Source organism: Myodes glareolus, chromosome 11, assembly GCF_982192425.1.
Source record: "Myodes glareolus chromosome 11, mMyoGla1.1, whole genome shotgun sequence".
NCBI classification, from domain to species: Eukaryota; Metazoa; Chordata; class Mammalia; order Rodentia; family Cricetidae; genus Myodes; species Myodes glareolus.
Window position 1 is genome coordinate 5,754,316 of NC_142036.1, and position 15,548 is coordinate 5,769,863.

At 37.5% G+C, this 15,548-nt stretch overlaps 1 protein-coding gene across 1 annotated transcript in view; it reads left to right on the top strand.

The window, feature by feature from the left end:
* Dync2i1 (dynein 2 intermediate chain 1) overlaps positions 1-15,548 on the top strand; it is a 66,534-nt gene that overhangs the window by 26,685 nt on the left and 24,301 nt on the right. The window contains exons 9-11 of the mRNA XM_048437790.3: positions 13,483-13,612; positions 14,207-14,318; positions 15,119-15,207. Coding sequence (XP_048293747.2) covers positions 13,483-13,612; positions 14,207-14,318; positions 15,119-15,207 — 331 coding nt within the window. The remainder of the gene's footprint in view (positions 1-13,482; positions 13,613-14,206; positions 14,319-15,118; positions 15,208-15,548) is intronic.

The window sequence follows — 15,548 nt, forward strand, 5'->3', positions numbered from 1 at the left end:
TTTGTGAGCTATGTCCCTAGCCTGGTCAATTCCTTAATTAGTACTACAGGTCCCTTTGTGTTCACCTCTTATTCTGGTTACTGTGCATTGTTCCGTATATTAGGTGCTTGCTCTCTAATGACTGACTGTTGTGGACTCAGCCCAAGAGCCCATGGTCGTTTAGACTTCAGCAGAATCACAATCATACATTTCTGATCTGGTGGACAGAATCTTGCTAGGCAGATTGAGCTTGATTCATGTTGCATTGTGACTCTGTGGCACTGATCTCTTGGACTCTAAGGAGAAGCCTCCATGACCCAATGGTTTTTATATTTGTATGTTTGTAAAACTATCACCATGACAATGATACCAAGGTCTGCCACCAGTTCAAGCATTAATTAGACCCTTTTGAAGCATGGCTTTATTTAGCCTTGGAGTGTCTAGATGTCTGAATGTGGGGAAATAATTCTCTAGGCAGCCCAATGTGGGTGCAGAACCCTAGAATACTCATCTCAGAGCAGTCTTTCAGGTGAGTTAAAGAATGTATGATATTGATCCTGCAGTGGCTGAAGACCATAACTTAATTGTGGCCTTTCACAAAGTCTATGATAAATCAGTGATGTTGAACCATAGTGGCTGCAGAGCAAGGCCTGGAGCCACAGAAAATGTTGCAAGCAGGGTAGGAGGGTCTGGGAAGAAAGCTTTTCTTCTCTTGACTTCTTTCCCTAGTCTTCCACCAGATGGGCCTTGAATGACCAGTGAGTCAATAGAAAAGTGATGCTGTCAGTGCACGAATTAAAATACATTCTCTTAGTGGGTCATAAGCTGTATGCACTCACAGAGATGAATGCTTCATGTTGAACAGATGAAATGTTAAAACAGTGACCGTGCCCCAGTGTCCAGTGAGTGCATAGGATAAAATCTCGGCTGCAAAAACTTGGTGAGACCTTTGAAGAGGTAGTTTTCTAGGATATATGAGATGATCTACCCAGTGATGGATAGTATTGAGCAGTGTACAGTTGTTAGAGCAACATTCCTTTTCGAATTAATGAGTTTCAAAGAATTAGGACAGGACTCTACTTCTTTCTGTGATGAACAGTTTATATCAAAAAAGCAAAGCAAAACAAAACAAACCCAAAAAACCTCCAGTTAAAAACGACTGTGAAAGTTGGGTCTAAAACATAGTAGTAAGCACACACTCTGAGATGACTGCATGAAAAACTAGTAACAGCTGGGACCACCACTACCCAAAGGGCCGAGCTCTGCGAGACAAGTAGAGAGTGCCAGCTTTGTGTTGCTACTGTATTCCCATCCGAGGCTGTATGTGGTTTTCAAGGTGCTCAATTCAGATAGAAAGCAGGAGCAGGAACTTTGTCATTCACTTAGGGCTGGGGAGGTGGAAAATGAAGTTTAGGATTTTGAAGTAGGAGAGTTCTTGCTAAACACACCTGACTTAGGTTGAAGCTCCTAGGGCCTCCATGCTAGGAATAAAGGCAAGGCTGAAATAGATCTGATGTCACAGATCATGACACTGAGCCTCTGCTCATCCTAATAAGACCTGTTTAGTGTGACCTACATGGATTCTCCTTTCCAGGAAGAAATTAAAAAGAAAATATCCAAAATTTATACAGAATTTTCTACTCAGTGCCTGTTGTCCACTAAATCACTAGACACACCAGAGATTGGGGTCAGGTCACTAGAACCAAGAGTGAAACCAGAGCAGTAACAGGATCATGTGTGCTCCTAAGAGCAAATCATTTGATCTGCATTTTTAAAATAAGATTATAATAACATGGCTATGCATAAATAAATTGACAAGCAATGGATTTGATCAGGACATTAAAATCAATTAGACAATCAAATTTTAGGTGCTTTCTCTAAAAATAAAATAATTGAAACTAAAAATTGAGTGGCTAAGTTAGTTCAATAGCAAGTTATCAGAAGTGTCAGGGTTAGTGAGCTGGAGAGAGGAGAGTGGGAAGTTTTCAACTTGAAGAGAAGATAAGGAAGGGGGGCTGATAAAAAAAGAGACTGTAAAGCCATGACAGAGAGTGAGAATTATCTGTTTTGTATAATTGAATCCCAGGAAGGACAAAGAGAAGCGCCAGGGTAGAAGCTGTATTTTAAAACCAAGTTAAGGCTTGAAAAGGTACAAGAAGCATAAATGTAGATAATAAAGAAGAACAAACAAAAGTACAGCAAGAGAGAATTCAGTCAAACTACTGAGCACCAGATACCAGGGGGAGGGGAGTCTTAAAAATAGCTAGAGAGGTGGGGAAGCTGCAGCTTGAAAGTTGGAGCAGACAGCTTAAGTGGGAGCTTTTCAAAGGAAAATGTAGGCCACAGTGACAAACACATGCTCCAAGCGCTCAAAGTGAACAATGCCCTTTAAGAACTAAAGTAGAAGTTATACATTTTCAGACCTACAGAAACCTTGAGAATTTATTACTCACAGACCTATATTAAAAGAAACAGGCATTTTTTTTCAGGCAGAAGCAATTGATGACAGATAAAAACATGGACTCCTAAAGAAGGGAATGACAAAGGGAAGGATGTTTTTGTTTTTTTTTTTTTTGTTTCTTTTTTTTTTTTTGGAAAGTTTCTGTCCCGTCCAGTCCCAACAGCCATTCAGTCCCAAAGAAACACACAGAAGCCTACATTAATTATAAACTGGTTGCCTATTAGCCCAGGCTTCTTATTAACTAACTCTTACATTTTAACCCATAAGTTTTGTCTGTATTAGCGACATGGCTTGGTACCTTTTATCAGTGAGACATTCTCATCTTGTTTCCTTTCCATCTGGATGATGACTGCAGACTGACCTTTCCTCTTCCCAGAATTCTCCTATTCTTGTTGCCCCACCTATACTTCCTGCCTGGCTACTGGTCAATCAGAGTTTTATTAAATCAATACAAGTAACAAATCTTTACAGTATATGAGACCGTTGTCTCACAGTACTACCCCTTTATTTTCTTTTCAAAATAAGAACTCTGAATCTAATCTCCTTTGTTTAGCTTTTATCTTGACCATTATCTGTAACAACTTGTAACCAACACTCTAAACAAAGACAAACATCCATAATCCAATTTTTGGGAATGTGGGCATAGTTTTCTATGGGAAAATCTTATGGGAACCTAAAGAAAATTTATGGGAACCTAAAGAAAATTTAGGATAATGGTCAGGTCCTGACTGGAATATTCTATGAGACTTGATCATTTCAGTTAGCAGTCTTGAGGCTGTTCTGGATGTAGAACTCAGAGGAAATTCCAACAGAGGTCCTCTGAAATGTTGGATCATCTGGACCATTGGCTCCTATCGGAGATTTTTCAGGGGGTCTTTCTTAATCAAACCTGATTTTTCTTAATCCAGAATGAATCCACAGCCTCTCATTTCCTGTGGACACAAAAGCAAACCATCTTCTCCAAAGTAACACATCTTTTAACTTAAATTTTGAAGTCAAGTCATTTTCAAAATATATAGGTTGGATTAATCCAGCAACATTTAAAATCAAATGTCTTTTAGCAGCTGTTGCTCCTTCCTCAGCAGTCAAACAATTCGAAGACAACATAATAACACAGACTGTCCAGATTCTCTGTGTATTTTCCATCTTTACGTGTCTTTTTTTCTATTATTTATTTATTTTTTATTTCTTTTTGGGACAGGGTTTCTCTGTGTATCATTGACTGTCCTGGAACTCACTCTGTAGAACAGGCTGGCCTCAAGTTCACAGAAATCTGCCTGCTTTTGCCTCCCAAATTCTGGAACTAAAGGCTTGTGCCACCACACCTGACTACTCTATTTCTTTTTTCATTTTTAAGGACTTTCTGTATTCTTTTTCTTTTCTCTCCCAAACATATATATATATATATATATATATATATATATATATATATATATATATATATATATATATATTTAAATGCATTGTAAACTTTTTAGAGGTTTTTTTCATCTGAAGCTGTCTTTATTGTATATCTCTATCTTTTTCTGACCACATGAGTCTTTAATCTGCTAAGTGCTATGGATAGGATTAAAGCTGCTTTGGCAACTGGCTCCACCCCATTTCCCAACTTTCTGAGAGTCTAGTTTCATGATGGAGGTACTGGCGGGAGCCACACTTTTTGTCACAATTCTGTGGAGTTTCTAGGTGCATGCCACCACCAAGAAGCCTGATCCGGCTGCTCATAAACACTATTGAAGTGTTTGGTGGCAGAGCCTCTTAAAAGAACTGCAAGGTTTTTGCCTCTAATGCTGAGTCAGGAAGCCTCTCTTAAAGGAGCTGTGCCTCTGCTTACCACCAGCCAACAGAGCCTACCAGAGTAAACACAGTTACCAAGGAGCTGCACTTGGCTCTGTTCTTGTCTGTCTAGAATCCTTTTTAAAAGCTTTCTCAGGCTTGTCCTTACATTAAACAACATTGTGTTATTGCTTGTCTAGTTAGGACAGCACACTGTCAGCCATCGAGGCAAGGGCATTTTCTTGCCCAGTACTTTACTTTTGCCACAAAGAAAGTCAACTCCATGTGGAGTTTCTTCAATACCTATTATCTTCTCTGAAGTAGATTGGTGCTTCCAGGAGCAGATATGTCTCATTGTCATTAAAAAAACCTTTGTTATTAAAACATCTTACATGCCATATTCTGTATAACTCTGAAATGTTTGAAGTGTTTGTTTGACCTTGAAAACATACCAATGTGACTACAAATTCGGTCATAGTAAATGATTATTACTAACCTGCATTTCTTCATTATACTAAACAGTTGGTAATAATAATTTTCAAAGACTAGAAATTTGCATTACATTGTTTTTTAAATTTTTTTTATTGATTTTATTGAGCTATACATTTTTTCTTTGCTCCCCTGCCTTCCCCCCCCCCCCCAACTTCTACCCTCTCCCATGGTTCCCATGCTTCCAATTTATTCAGGAAATTTTGTCTTTTTCTACTTCAAATGTAGATTCGATTCATATATCTCTTAGGGTCTTCATTTATTGTCTGGGTTCTCTGGGATTGTGTATTGTAGGTTGATTTTCCTTTGCTTTATGTCTAAAACCCACTTATGAGTGAGTACATATATTTGTCTTTCTGGGTCTGGGTTACCTCACTCAATATGTTTTCTAGATCCATCCATTTGCCTGCAAATTTTAGGTTGGTCTGAAGGCTGTGCGTTATAAGTTGTTTGTATTACATTGTTAAATGAGCTGTACAGGTACAATACCTTAGCAAGATTAGAGACATATGTACAGTATGTTTTACCAAAAGTAATCTCAAATTTGTATCAATATACAAAATTTGTATACAAGATACAAAAATCCAGTCCAATATAAACATTTAAAATTAAGAGTTGCTTTAAAAAAGTAGATTCAATAATCTACCTTTTATCTTATTTCTGTATTCTTGCTTTTTTATTTTCAGATTAGATTCAGTAATCTACTCTTTTATCCCATCTATATCTCCCTTTTTCTTTCAAAACAATAACCTTAAATCTAATTTCCTTTGTTTAGCTTTTTTCTGACCATCACCAATAATAACTTGTAACCAACACTCTAAATAATGACAGATATCCATAATCCATTGAATGACCAAAAGCCACCCACCCTACCTTGAGAATGTGGGTGTTGTGTTCTTAAATTTACTTTCTGATGTCTTGGGACAATGAAATTTTTAGCAGATCCTGAAAAGAAAAAGTTGGGTTAATTTTCAAGTCCTGGGAGAGGTAGCGTTATCATTTGTTGTTCAGTCTCCATGCAATGAGAAAGTGCAGGGCTTGTCTCAAAACCTGGCTAGAGTAGTCTGTTAGGTTGGATCATCTCAGGTAGCCACCTCAAAATTACCCTGAGTAGTTTGTAGTCCAAAGCTGATCTTTAAATGGACCAGATGGAATCATTGGTATGGCTCAATCTTCTTCAGAGATTACCTGTAGAGAATATTGATATCTTAAGTCAGATTTTTCTTTGTTTGGTGATTCTTTCTGGATTCTTTCTTCTTCAGGTATATAGATGTCTCAGGTCTCTTGAATTTTTAAAGATGGGCATTTTCTATTTTCCTACACAGACAGGAACAGAACCCTGCCCCAAAACTAGTGAGGTTTTCCTATAACTTGTATGATTGTCACCTCTGTGGATGAGCTGTCATTTCTCTTTATCAAGGAGTTTCTTGTTTTCAAACCAAATATTGATTAATTTTGGGGGTATACATATCTTCTCCAACATAACACATCTCCTGATTTTCATTCTGAGGTCAACACATTCTTGAAGTACACCAGCTGATTTAATTCACAAGTTTTTTTTTCTATTGTCCAATGCCTTTCTGCAGCCATTGTTCCTTTCTCATTAGCATTGAGAAAATTCAAGGTTAATAAAGCATTATGTAATCTATTCTGGGGGGTATTTATTATCCCTTTCTGTTTATGTAACATATCCTTTATAGTTTAATTTGCTCTTTCTATAACCTGACCTGTAGGATTATGTGGTATACCTGTAATATGCTTTGTATTATAAAAAAGCTGTTTCATTTTCTTAGAGACATTTGCTGGAGCATTGTTTGTTTTTATTTGTGCAGATATACCCCGATGGTCATAACTTTTAGTAAATGTGTGATTGCTGAATCAGTCTTTTCTAAACTCAAAGCAATTGCCCATTGAAAACCTGAATAGGTTTCAATTGTGTGGTATACATATTTTAATTTTCCAAATTCTATAAAATGGACACATACATCTGCCAGATTTCATTCCTTTGAGTACCCTTTGGGTTACTTCCTAAGGTAGTGGTGTTTGGTTGTATAAATAAGAAGTAGAATGTCTCCTTATGATTTTCTTGGCTTGTTGCCATGTGATGGAAAATTCCTTTTTTAAACCATTGCTATTGACATGATTTTTTTTGTGTGTGTGAAATTCTGAGGTCTTAGCACATTTCCAATCAGTAATTGATAATTTACTGCGTAACCTTGTGCTAGAGGACTTGGCAGACTCGTATGGGATCAGATGTATGGTATGTATATGTGATGATGTCTATTTCTGATTATATATTGTACCTGAATAAATCATGAAGTCAATTCTGTACATCTGGTATAAATTCAGCAGCTTCAATATGTAAAATAGCCTTTTCTGCATATTGTGAATCTACAACTATATTGAGAGGCTCTTTAAAAATCCCTTAGTACCATGAGGATAGGATATAATTCTGACTTTTGGGATAGTGATTGTCAATCTCTCCCAGAACGTTGCTATGCTCTTTGCTGTGGGTCACTTTCTTCCCATAATCTGTTAATTTCATCATTAGTAAAAGGCGCTATAATTTCTGTTGGGTCTATTCTTGCTAATTGACAAAGTCTTAATCTTCTTTTTAGAATTAGCTCAGAGACCTTTTCCACATAAAATTTTAATTTTTTACCTGGTTGATGAGGTAAAAAGATCCATTCTAAGGTAATATCTTACTCTGCATTAAAATTATTGTAGTGGAATGTTGGGAGGGTAATATGATCAGAATGAAGTTAAGATTTGGATCCATATGATCTACATGTGCCTCCTGTAATTCCTTCTCAATCAAGCCAGTTCTCTCTGCTTCAGCTGATAATTCCCTGGGATTATTTAAATCTTTGTCACCATCTAAGGTTTTGTTTAAATTAATGGGGTCATCTGGTTTTATCTCAGTTGTGAGCCATAGATAGGAAATGTTTCCTAGCAATTTTCAGAAATCACTAAGAGTCTGTAATCAATCTCTCCTAATTTGCATCTTTTGTGGTCTAATCTGTAAATCTATTTTATTTTAATTTTTGAAAAAATAAAACAAATTATCTTTTTTCATTTTACATACCAATCCCAGTTTCCACCCCCCTCCTCTTCCCACTCCTTCTACCTCCTCCCGCTATACCTCCCATAAATCTATTTTATAACCTGAGTAATTAGTAGCATCTCCTTTTTGTATTTTTTCAGGAGCAATTTGTAATCCTCAACGAGGCAAATTTTTCTTTACTTTTTCAAACATTCTTTCTAAAGTATCTACATTTGAATTAGATAGTTTAATGTTGTCCATGTAATGGTAAACTATAGATTCAGGAAATTGCTTCTGTATCATTTCCAATGCTGATTTATAAAATATTATCACAGGATGGGTCTATTTAGCATTCCCTGTGGGAGAATCTTTCATTAACATCTTTTAGCAGGCTGAGAATATTATAAGTAGGCACCATGAAGGCAAATTTCTCTCTGTCTTTTTCTTGTAAAAGGTATAGTGAAGAAATAATTCTTTAAATCAATAACTATAAGAGACCATCTTTTAGCTAATAGAGAGGACAAAGGAATGCCAGACTGTAGGGAATCCATTGGCTTATTAACAGCTCTTAGGTCTGTTACCAGTCTCCATTTTCCAGGTTTCTGCTTAACAACAAATACAGGAGAATTTCAAGGTTTGGTTGATTCTTTAATATGCTGAGCATTTAGCTGCTCCTATATCAGCTGTTCTAATTGGTGCTGGAGAATTGTCTGTATTCTGACAATCTGTTTATTTTGAATAAATGCTGATTGGCCAGGCAGGAAGTATAGGTGGGTCAACCAGATAGGAAGTAGAGGTGGGGCGATGAGAACAGGAATATTCTGGGAAACAGGAAGCTCCCTCTGCAGTTCTGCCCAGACCACCGAGAAACAAGATATAATCTGCCCTGCTGAGAAAGGTATTGAGCCATGTGGCTGACATAGATAAGAACAATGGGTTAATATAAATTACAAGAGCTAATAAGAAGCCTGACATAGTGGGCCAATCAGTTTTATAACTTATGGAGTCCTCTGTGTGATTTTCTTTGGGGCTTGCCGGCTGTGGGGTACCAGATGGGACAGAAACCCCAACAAGCAGCCAACCCTCATGTTACATCTAAAGCTTCCAGTTTCTCTTTTGATAAAGACCATTGCTTAACCCGTATAGGTTTCTTAGTTAAACATCTTAAAGGTAGGACTATTGGTACCTCTGATAGTTTGCCAGCTGTTGTTCCGTGGTTTTGTACAGCCTGAATGGTCTGTGCGGTGACTGTTTTTCATAGTACCTTATAACATCCTCAGAAACATGAGTTGGTCTATGTTCTGTTTCTGAGACTGAAGGAATGTTAATCTGGGTATTCTACTGTTGTAACAGATCATGACCCCAAAGATTCATTGCTATTTTAGCCACATATTCCTTAACTTTCCTCTCTGTCCTTCTGCCCCTAGGTATTCAGGTCATCTCTTGCTTTATTTTACCTGAGTAGGTAAGGTTCCCATTTCTAGGAACTGAATGCTTGCCTCCTGAAGAGGCCATTTTGGGTGCCAAGATTCTGGAGCAATAATAGTCACATCTGCACCTGTGTCTAATAATTCTTCAATTATTATGTTATTTATTCATACTCTCAGCTTTGGCCTTTGATCATTTATAGAAGTCTGACAATGTTTTCTATTTTCTTCTGTAATTTTTGATTCATCCTGGTTATTCTGTCATTCAGAGCAGTATGGTTTTTTACAACAGGCATTAGATTTTCTAATTTTCCTTGGGAGGCATGTCCTCTACAATGACTGTGAATAACTGTGCCATGTTCGACCTGGGGGGTCTTAGTGAGGTCCCCTAAGATGCTTCCCAATGATAAAGGGTTGCCTTGTTTGTCTCCAATTGATTTACATTCATTGGTTCACTGTTGGCCTTTGCTGCATCTTCTTCATAATCCAGAAGGTTAGGGCCTTCTATATGGGTCATTCCCAGAAGAAACATTATTTTAAGGAATACCCTGTCTGCAATCTCTTCTCAAATGGCCTATTCTACCACAATTAAAACATTTGGTATTTTGATGTCTTTTCATACCTTTGGATTTAGCTTTTCCTACCCAAGCCTCAGTGTTATAGTCAAAGAACTCAACATTGGCTGTATTGACTTTAATGTAAGGACATTGCATGTTTAATGTAAGAGCTAGTTAGTAATAAGTCTGAGCTAAACTTTTGTGTGTTTCTTTTGGACTGGATGACTGCAGGACCAGGTGGGACAGAAGCTTCCATTTACAATTTTGAACAAATAGAAATCAACACCGACTGAATAAAAGACCATAATATCTTGTGAGATTAAACATTATATAGAATTAACTTCTTTACATTTTAGCCCAAGAATTGGGGAGATAAAGAGGATAATAAGTAATTGTAAGGTCCTGATAGACACAGATATAAAACATCTAATTTATGCTAGATTTTTAGTAGGGCAAGGGTATTTGTTGTAATATTTAGGGTACCCATTCAAAGATAATGGGAAGAAAATATAAGAAATAAATAAATGGAACAATTAAAACACATGATCAATCCAATATTAGGCAAGAAAAGCAAAAGCAAAATATCAGAGAATATAAGGAAAAGTGGAAAACAGAAAGATGGTAAAGTAACCCAAATTGTATCAATAATGATATTAAATGCTCATAGACTTTAAAAGTTCAATTTTAAGACATAGATTTTAGAACTGGAAAAATTTTAGTGAAAATATTTAGTGTCTTAGGGTTTCTGTTGCTGTCAGGAGACATCACAACCACAGCAACTCTTATAAAAGAAAACATTTAATGGAGTGACTCCTTTACAGTTCAGGGGGTTAGTCCTTTGTCGTCATGGCAGGAAGCAAGGCAGCACGCAGACGGACGTGGTGCCGGAGAAGGAACTGAGAGTTCTTACATCTGGACCCTCAAGAAACAGGAGATGGTCTGAGACACTGGGGGGTATCTTGAGAAAGGAAATCTCAAAACTCACCTCCACAGTGACACACTTCCTCCAATAAGACCACACCTACTCCTACATGGCCTCACCTCCTAATAGTGCCACTCCCTTTGTGGGCCATTTTCTTCCAAACCACCGGATTAATTAGGAAAGAAACTTTGCAAACCAGACTCAAAAAGGCTGAAAACAAATGGATGGGGAAAGATATGCCAAGCAAACACCAACCAAAATAGTATGATGTCACCCATGTCAGGCAAACTTGAGAAAGAGAAGGCTACTGTCAAGTTACTTCATAATGGTAAAAGGGTAGGTTCAGTAGAGCCTGGCACTCCTCAGCCATGTATCCAACAGCAGTGGTACATATCATGGACACATCAAAAATCTAGCAGAACCCAAAGGAGAAGTAACATCCACAAATATAGTAATTGATTTTTAAAATAATCTTTTTAGATTTATGTATTTTTTATGTGTGTGAGTGTATTGCTCGCATATATGTCTGTGTATCACATGTATGCTTATTGTCGATAGAAGTCAGAAGGTGCTTGAATTATGGACAGCTGTAAACTACTGTGTTGATGCTGGGAATTGAATCTGGGTCCTCTGCAAGAACATTTTCATAACTACCGAGCCATCTCTCCAGTCCACACAGTCAGAACTTTTTAAAATACACATCTCTTTTTTTTGGTGATAGAAATTTAGTACAAACAAAAGTATGTTTTATAACATTTAAACAGTCTCTCATCAGTAGGCCACTGTGATATAGAGTATTACTGCCCATAATGGACTTAAGCTCCAGATCAAAAGAGAGTCAAGTAGGAAACTCCCAGGAGTTAGAAAATTAAACATTGTACTTCTTGGTGAGCATAAGCAAAGGAAGAAATAAGGAAAATTTTGTTGCTGGTGGTCACACTGAGGACCCCATCCGTACGACACAAGTGCACTGAGCCTCACCCAGATCCACAAACTGCTTTCACCAGTGACAAGGGAACCTCTGTCTGTGGGGTGCGCTGACCCTATAACGACAGATACACTTTAAAGAGAGAATGAGAAAGGCTGAATATCAGTGGTGCAAGCATCCACTTTCTGGGGAAAGGCAGCAATTAATTAGAAATTCAAAGAAATGCAATAAAAGATAAGAGCAAAAATCTGTATAATTGAAAGCATTTGCAATAAATACAGCAAAGTCAAAATTATTCTTGGAAATTTTTCTTAAAATTTATAAACTTCATGGAAGGTCTTGATTAAGTACAACAAAGAAAGAAAACAAAGAATAAAATGGAAAAGAGAATATTACTGCAGATCTTACTAAAATTAAATAAAAATTTAGGTGAAATGAGTAAACCTTAGAAGGATGCAACTCATCACAATAGATCTAAAATATAGTAGAAAATTTCGGCATTCATATGCTCATTAAATCTATTTAATACATAAATCACTTTCCCACAAATTAAAGCACATAGTTAGCCCATCATATTTTAAGTATCTGAGGAAATAACTCCCATTTTCACAGATTTCAGAGAATAGAAAAATAGGCACATTTCCAACTTGTGAATTTTTTTTTCTGAGGCTTAGCCAGACTTTGGGTTAACATTTTATGACTATGAAAATGAAGAGGTGTGTGTGTGTGTGTGTGTTTGTGTGTGTGTGCATAGGTGGGGAGTGGGGACATGATGCTTTATTAGGAACTTCGCCTTACTTGACTGGTTAGGACAAGAAGTCCCTCAAAAGGCTATCCAATGCTGGGCATTGTTGGCACACTTTTAATCCCAGCATTCAGGGAATAGAGGCAGGTGAATCTCTGTGAGTTCGAAGTCAGCCTTGTCTATAGAGCGAGTTCCAGAACAGCCAGGTCTATACAGAATAACTCTTTCTCAAAAAACAAAACAAAACAAAACAAATCCTCAAAATTGAAGGTAGTAAGTAGAAAGTTACAGGATGGTGACCCGAGAATAAGATGGTGGAAAAGTGACAGCAGCTGTAAAGACTCTGAGTGTGAGTGAAGAAGGACAGGTGAGCAGAGAAATGAGAAAAAATAGCTGTTGCGACGCCGTGGTGCTGCGAGGATCATTTGCTCATTCATAGCACACTGAAGGCCAGCGGTGTGCGAGTGCTAGTAAGTGGGAGAAATAACTCCTTTCCTGCTCAGCTTGCTTTAGACTTGGGGGAGGTGACAGTGGTCAACTAAGACAAGTGTTGAATCCAGAGCCCATTACATTAGGGAGTCTGGGAAAAAAAGAAACCAATATAAACGGTTGGGAAGAAGACTGAGGCGGCAAGAGGAAGCCAAGTGACGGGTGTTTGGGTGCCTAGTGCACGGGGTTACTGGTGTCAGATGCTGTTTCCTGTGGGAGTTGCTGTAGCCTCCAGGAGAAGGTAGGCTGCAAACCTGGCTGGCCCAGTGGCTGATAGTACAGAAATGTCATCCAACTAGCCAGCACACTAAATCCTGGAAAAAAGCGACTTGCCGGTCAGGAAAGTTCTGGTATACATATGTTGTGATTTTGTCAGCCTCAGTGTACTGCAATGGACCAATTGCACATTGGTTCATGAAGTTTTCACACTATTACTTTGTGACTTTATTTAGTTTCTTTTCGGCTAGGGCTCTAATGTAGAGTTTTCTATAAGTTAGGAAAACATTTGGACACTGTGTTACACCCTGAGCTTCTATTTAATTATTTAAAATAATTATTGACTACTCGAGACAATCTCTAATTCCTTCACATGACCCTAAAATACACCCTCCTGCATGTCTCCGGGTATATTTTTTAATTTCTTTTCATTTCTAATTTGTTTTAAAGGACAAGAAGTACAAAACTGCTCCGACTTATTGATTTAGATTTTTCATTCACTTTTTCTCTCTTGGACCTACCACCAGTAAATGAATATGACATGTATATTAGGAACTTCGGGAAAAAAAATACCAAACAGGTTAGTAAAAGATGTGTTGTCTAATGAAAGGATAGTATGTGTGTGCCTTGTATCCACTCTAGACTATGTGAATTGGGAATGTCTCTGGAGGCTGTGTTTGAGAATGTCCTTTATACTTGTACTCATAAACTCAAAGGATGCAAAGTCTAAAGACAGCTTGTTGGGCACGGTGAGTGATTGGTACAGAGGACAGTGTCTCGATTTCTTTTCTGGTCATTCTGATAAAATGCCTGACAAAATCAACCTAGGGGAGAAAGAATTTATTGTAGTTCACAAGTCCACGTTACCGCCAACCATAGTAGGAAGGCTCCTGAGAGGAGCTCACGTATATCTGCAGTCAGAGGAGAGGAATGATGGATGTGTACATGGTTGTGCTCAGCTCTTCCTCTCCCTTTTCTGCAGTCCAGAACCAAAGCCTAGCGAATTGTGTCACCCACTTTAGTGCAGGAGGTGTATCCTAACCCCAAGAACACTTACCTTTAAATTCTTTGTTTACTAGCTTTTTAAAAATTGTAGTTGCTTTTATCTTCAGTAATTGCAGATTGCTCTGAAATTAAAGCTAGGTCTTAATTCTAGCCCTCTTTTTTCTTTAAGGCGTATGTTCAGTACAATGAAGATAATGTTGAGAGAGACGTCCAGACTGAAGATATAGAAACCAGGGAAGTGTGGACCCAGCACCCAGGAGAAGGCTCTGTTGTATCTGGAGGTAACCTTGGTCCTCTTGAGTGTTGACTGTCTACTCCCTTTACAGTAGGTTTCATGTTGTTTTTGTGTGTGTTTCTTTTTGTTGTAGTTGTTAGTACATGACTGTGGAAGCATCCTTTCAATATTCTTTTGGAAGAACAGATTCTCTTATGTTAATGAATGAGATTAGAGCTATTGAATCATAGGGATTCATTAAATTGGCCTGATTCCATATTCCGAATACTTACCCTAAGACTGCAGGACAAACTCTGTTCTGAGACTGGGATAGTTTGTTCTCATCAGTATACAATTTTCACTTTATAAGTGTAATTTGAAGATATGTTCCATCAGTGCAGATCAGAGGTTTCTAGAACACAGGGATGTGCAGCTATTCAGATGGATTATATATTACTGTTTTTGTTGTTGTTGTTAAGAAATTGTCTCTATACAGCAAGAAATATATCCTCAAGTAGACATCACCATAAGAAAACTCTCGGTGTGGTGCCTCTGATTCCAGTGCTCTAGATGATAAGTATTGCAGATTTTTCATCTGTATAAGATTGACCTGTAACCTAAAGCTAGCACCAAACACCCTGCTTCCTTTTGCTGCATTCCTTAAGACAGTTGAATCAGATTCAGCTCATGAACTCACTATAAACCAATGTGAAATTGGAAACAATCACAAATAGAGACTCTAATGCAGTGTTCTGACTTTTCTAGGGTTCTCAGTATTTGCAACACTGCTTTGAACGCGGTGATTTGTAAAGCATAACCTTTTCGGAGTTGACTTTATTAACCTAATAAATCTATGTTTTATCATAGGTAGTGAAGAAAAAGACTTCTCTGATGTCACAGTTGTACCAAAGATTGACACTCCACGGTTGTCTAGTTTTCTCCGGGCAGCATGCCAGGTCCATTCTGTGTTGCATGTCCTCTTCTTTTGTGTTAGTGCTTAAGGGTTCATTATCTTCAGAAATAGAACTACTGAAATCTTGGAGCTTTGTGATTCAGAATTAGTTCTTTGTTTTCAAGTATTATGTTCTTACAAATTATCAGTAATATATTTATTAAATGACACTAGGTAAATATACCTCATTGAGAATTCTGTGTTTTGGGGTTCTGTACTTAATAGTTTCCTGCAGTTGAAAGTAATTACAGAGTCTTAAGTCAAGCATGTTAAGCTGACAAACCAAATGTAAATCTATACAGTATTAGTAAATAATATGCTCAAGATTTTAACAACTGGCTTTGG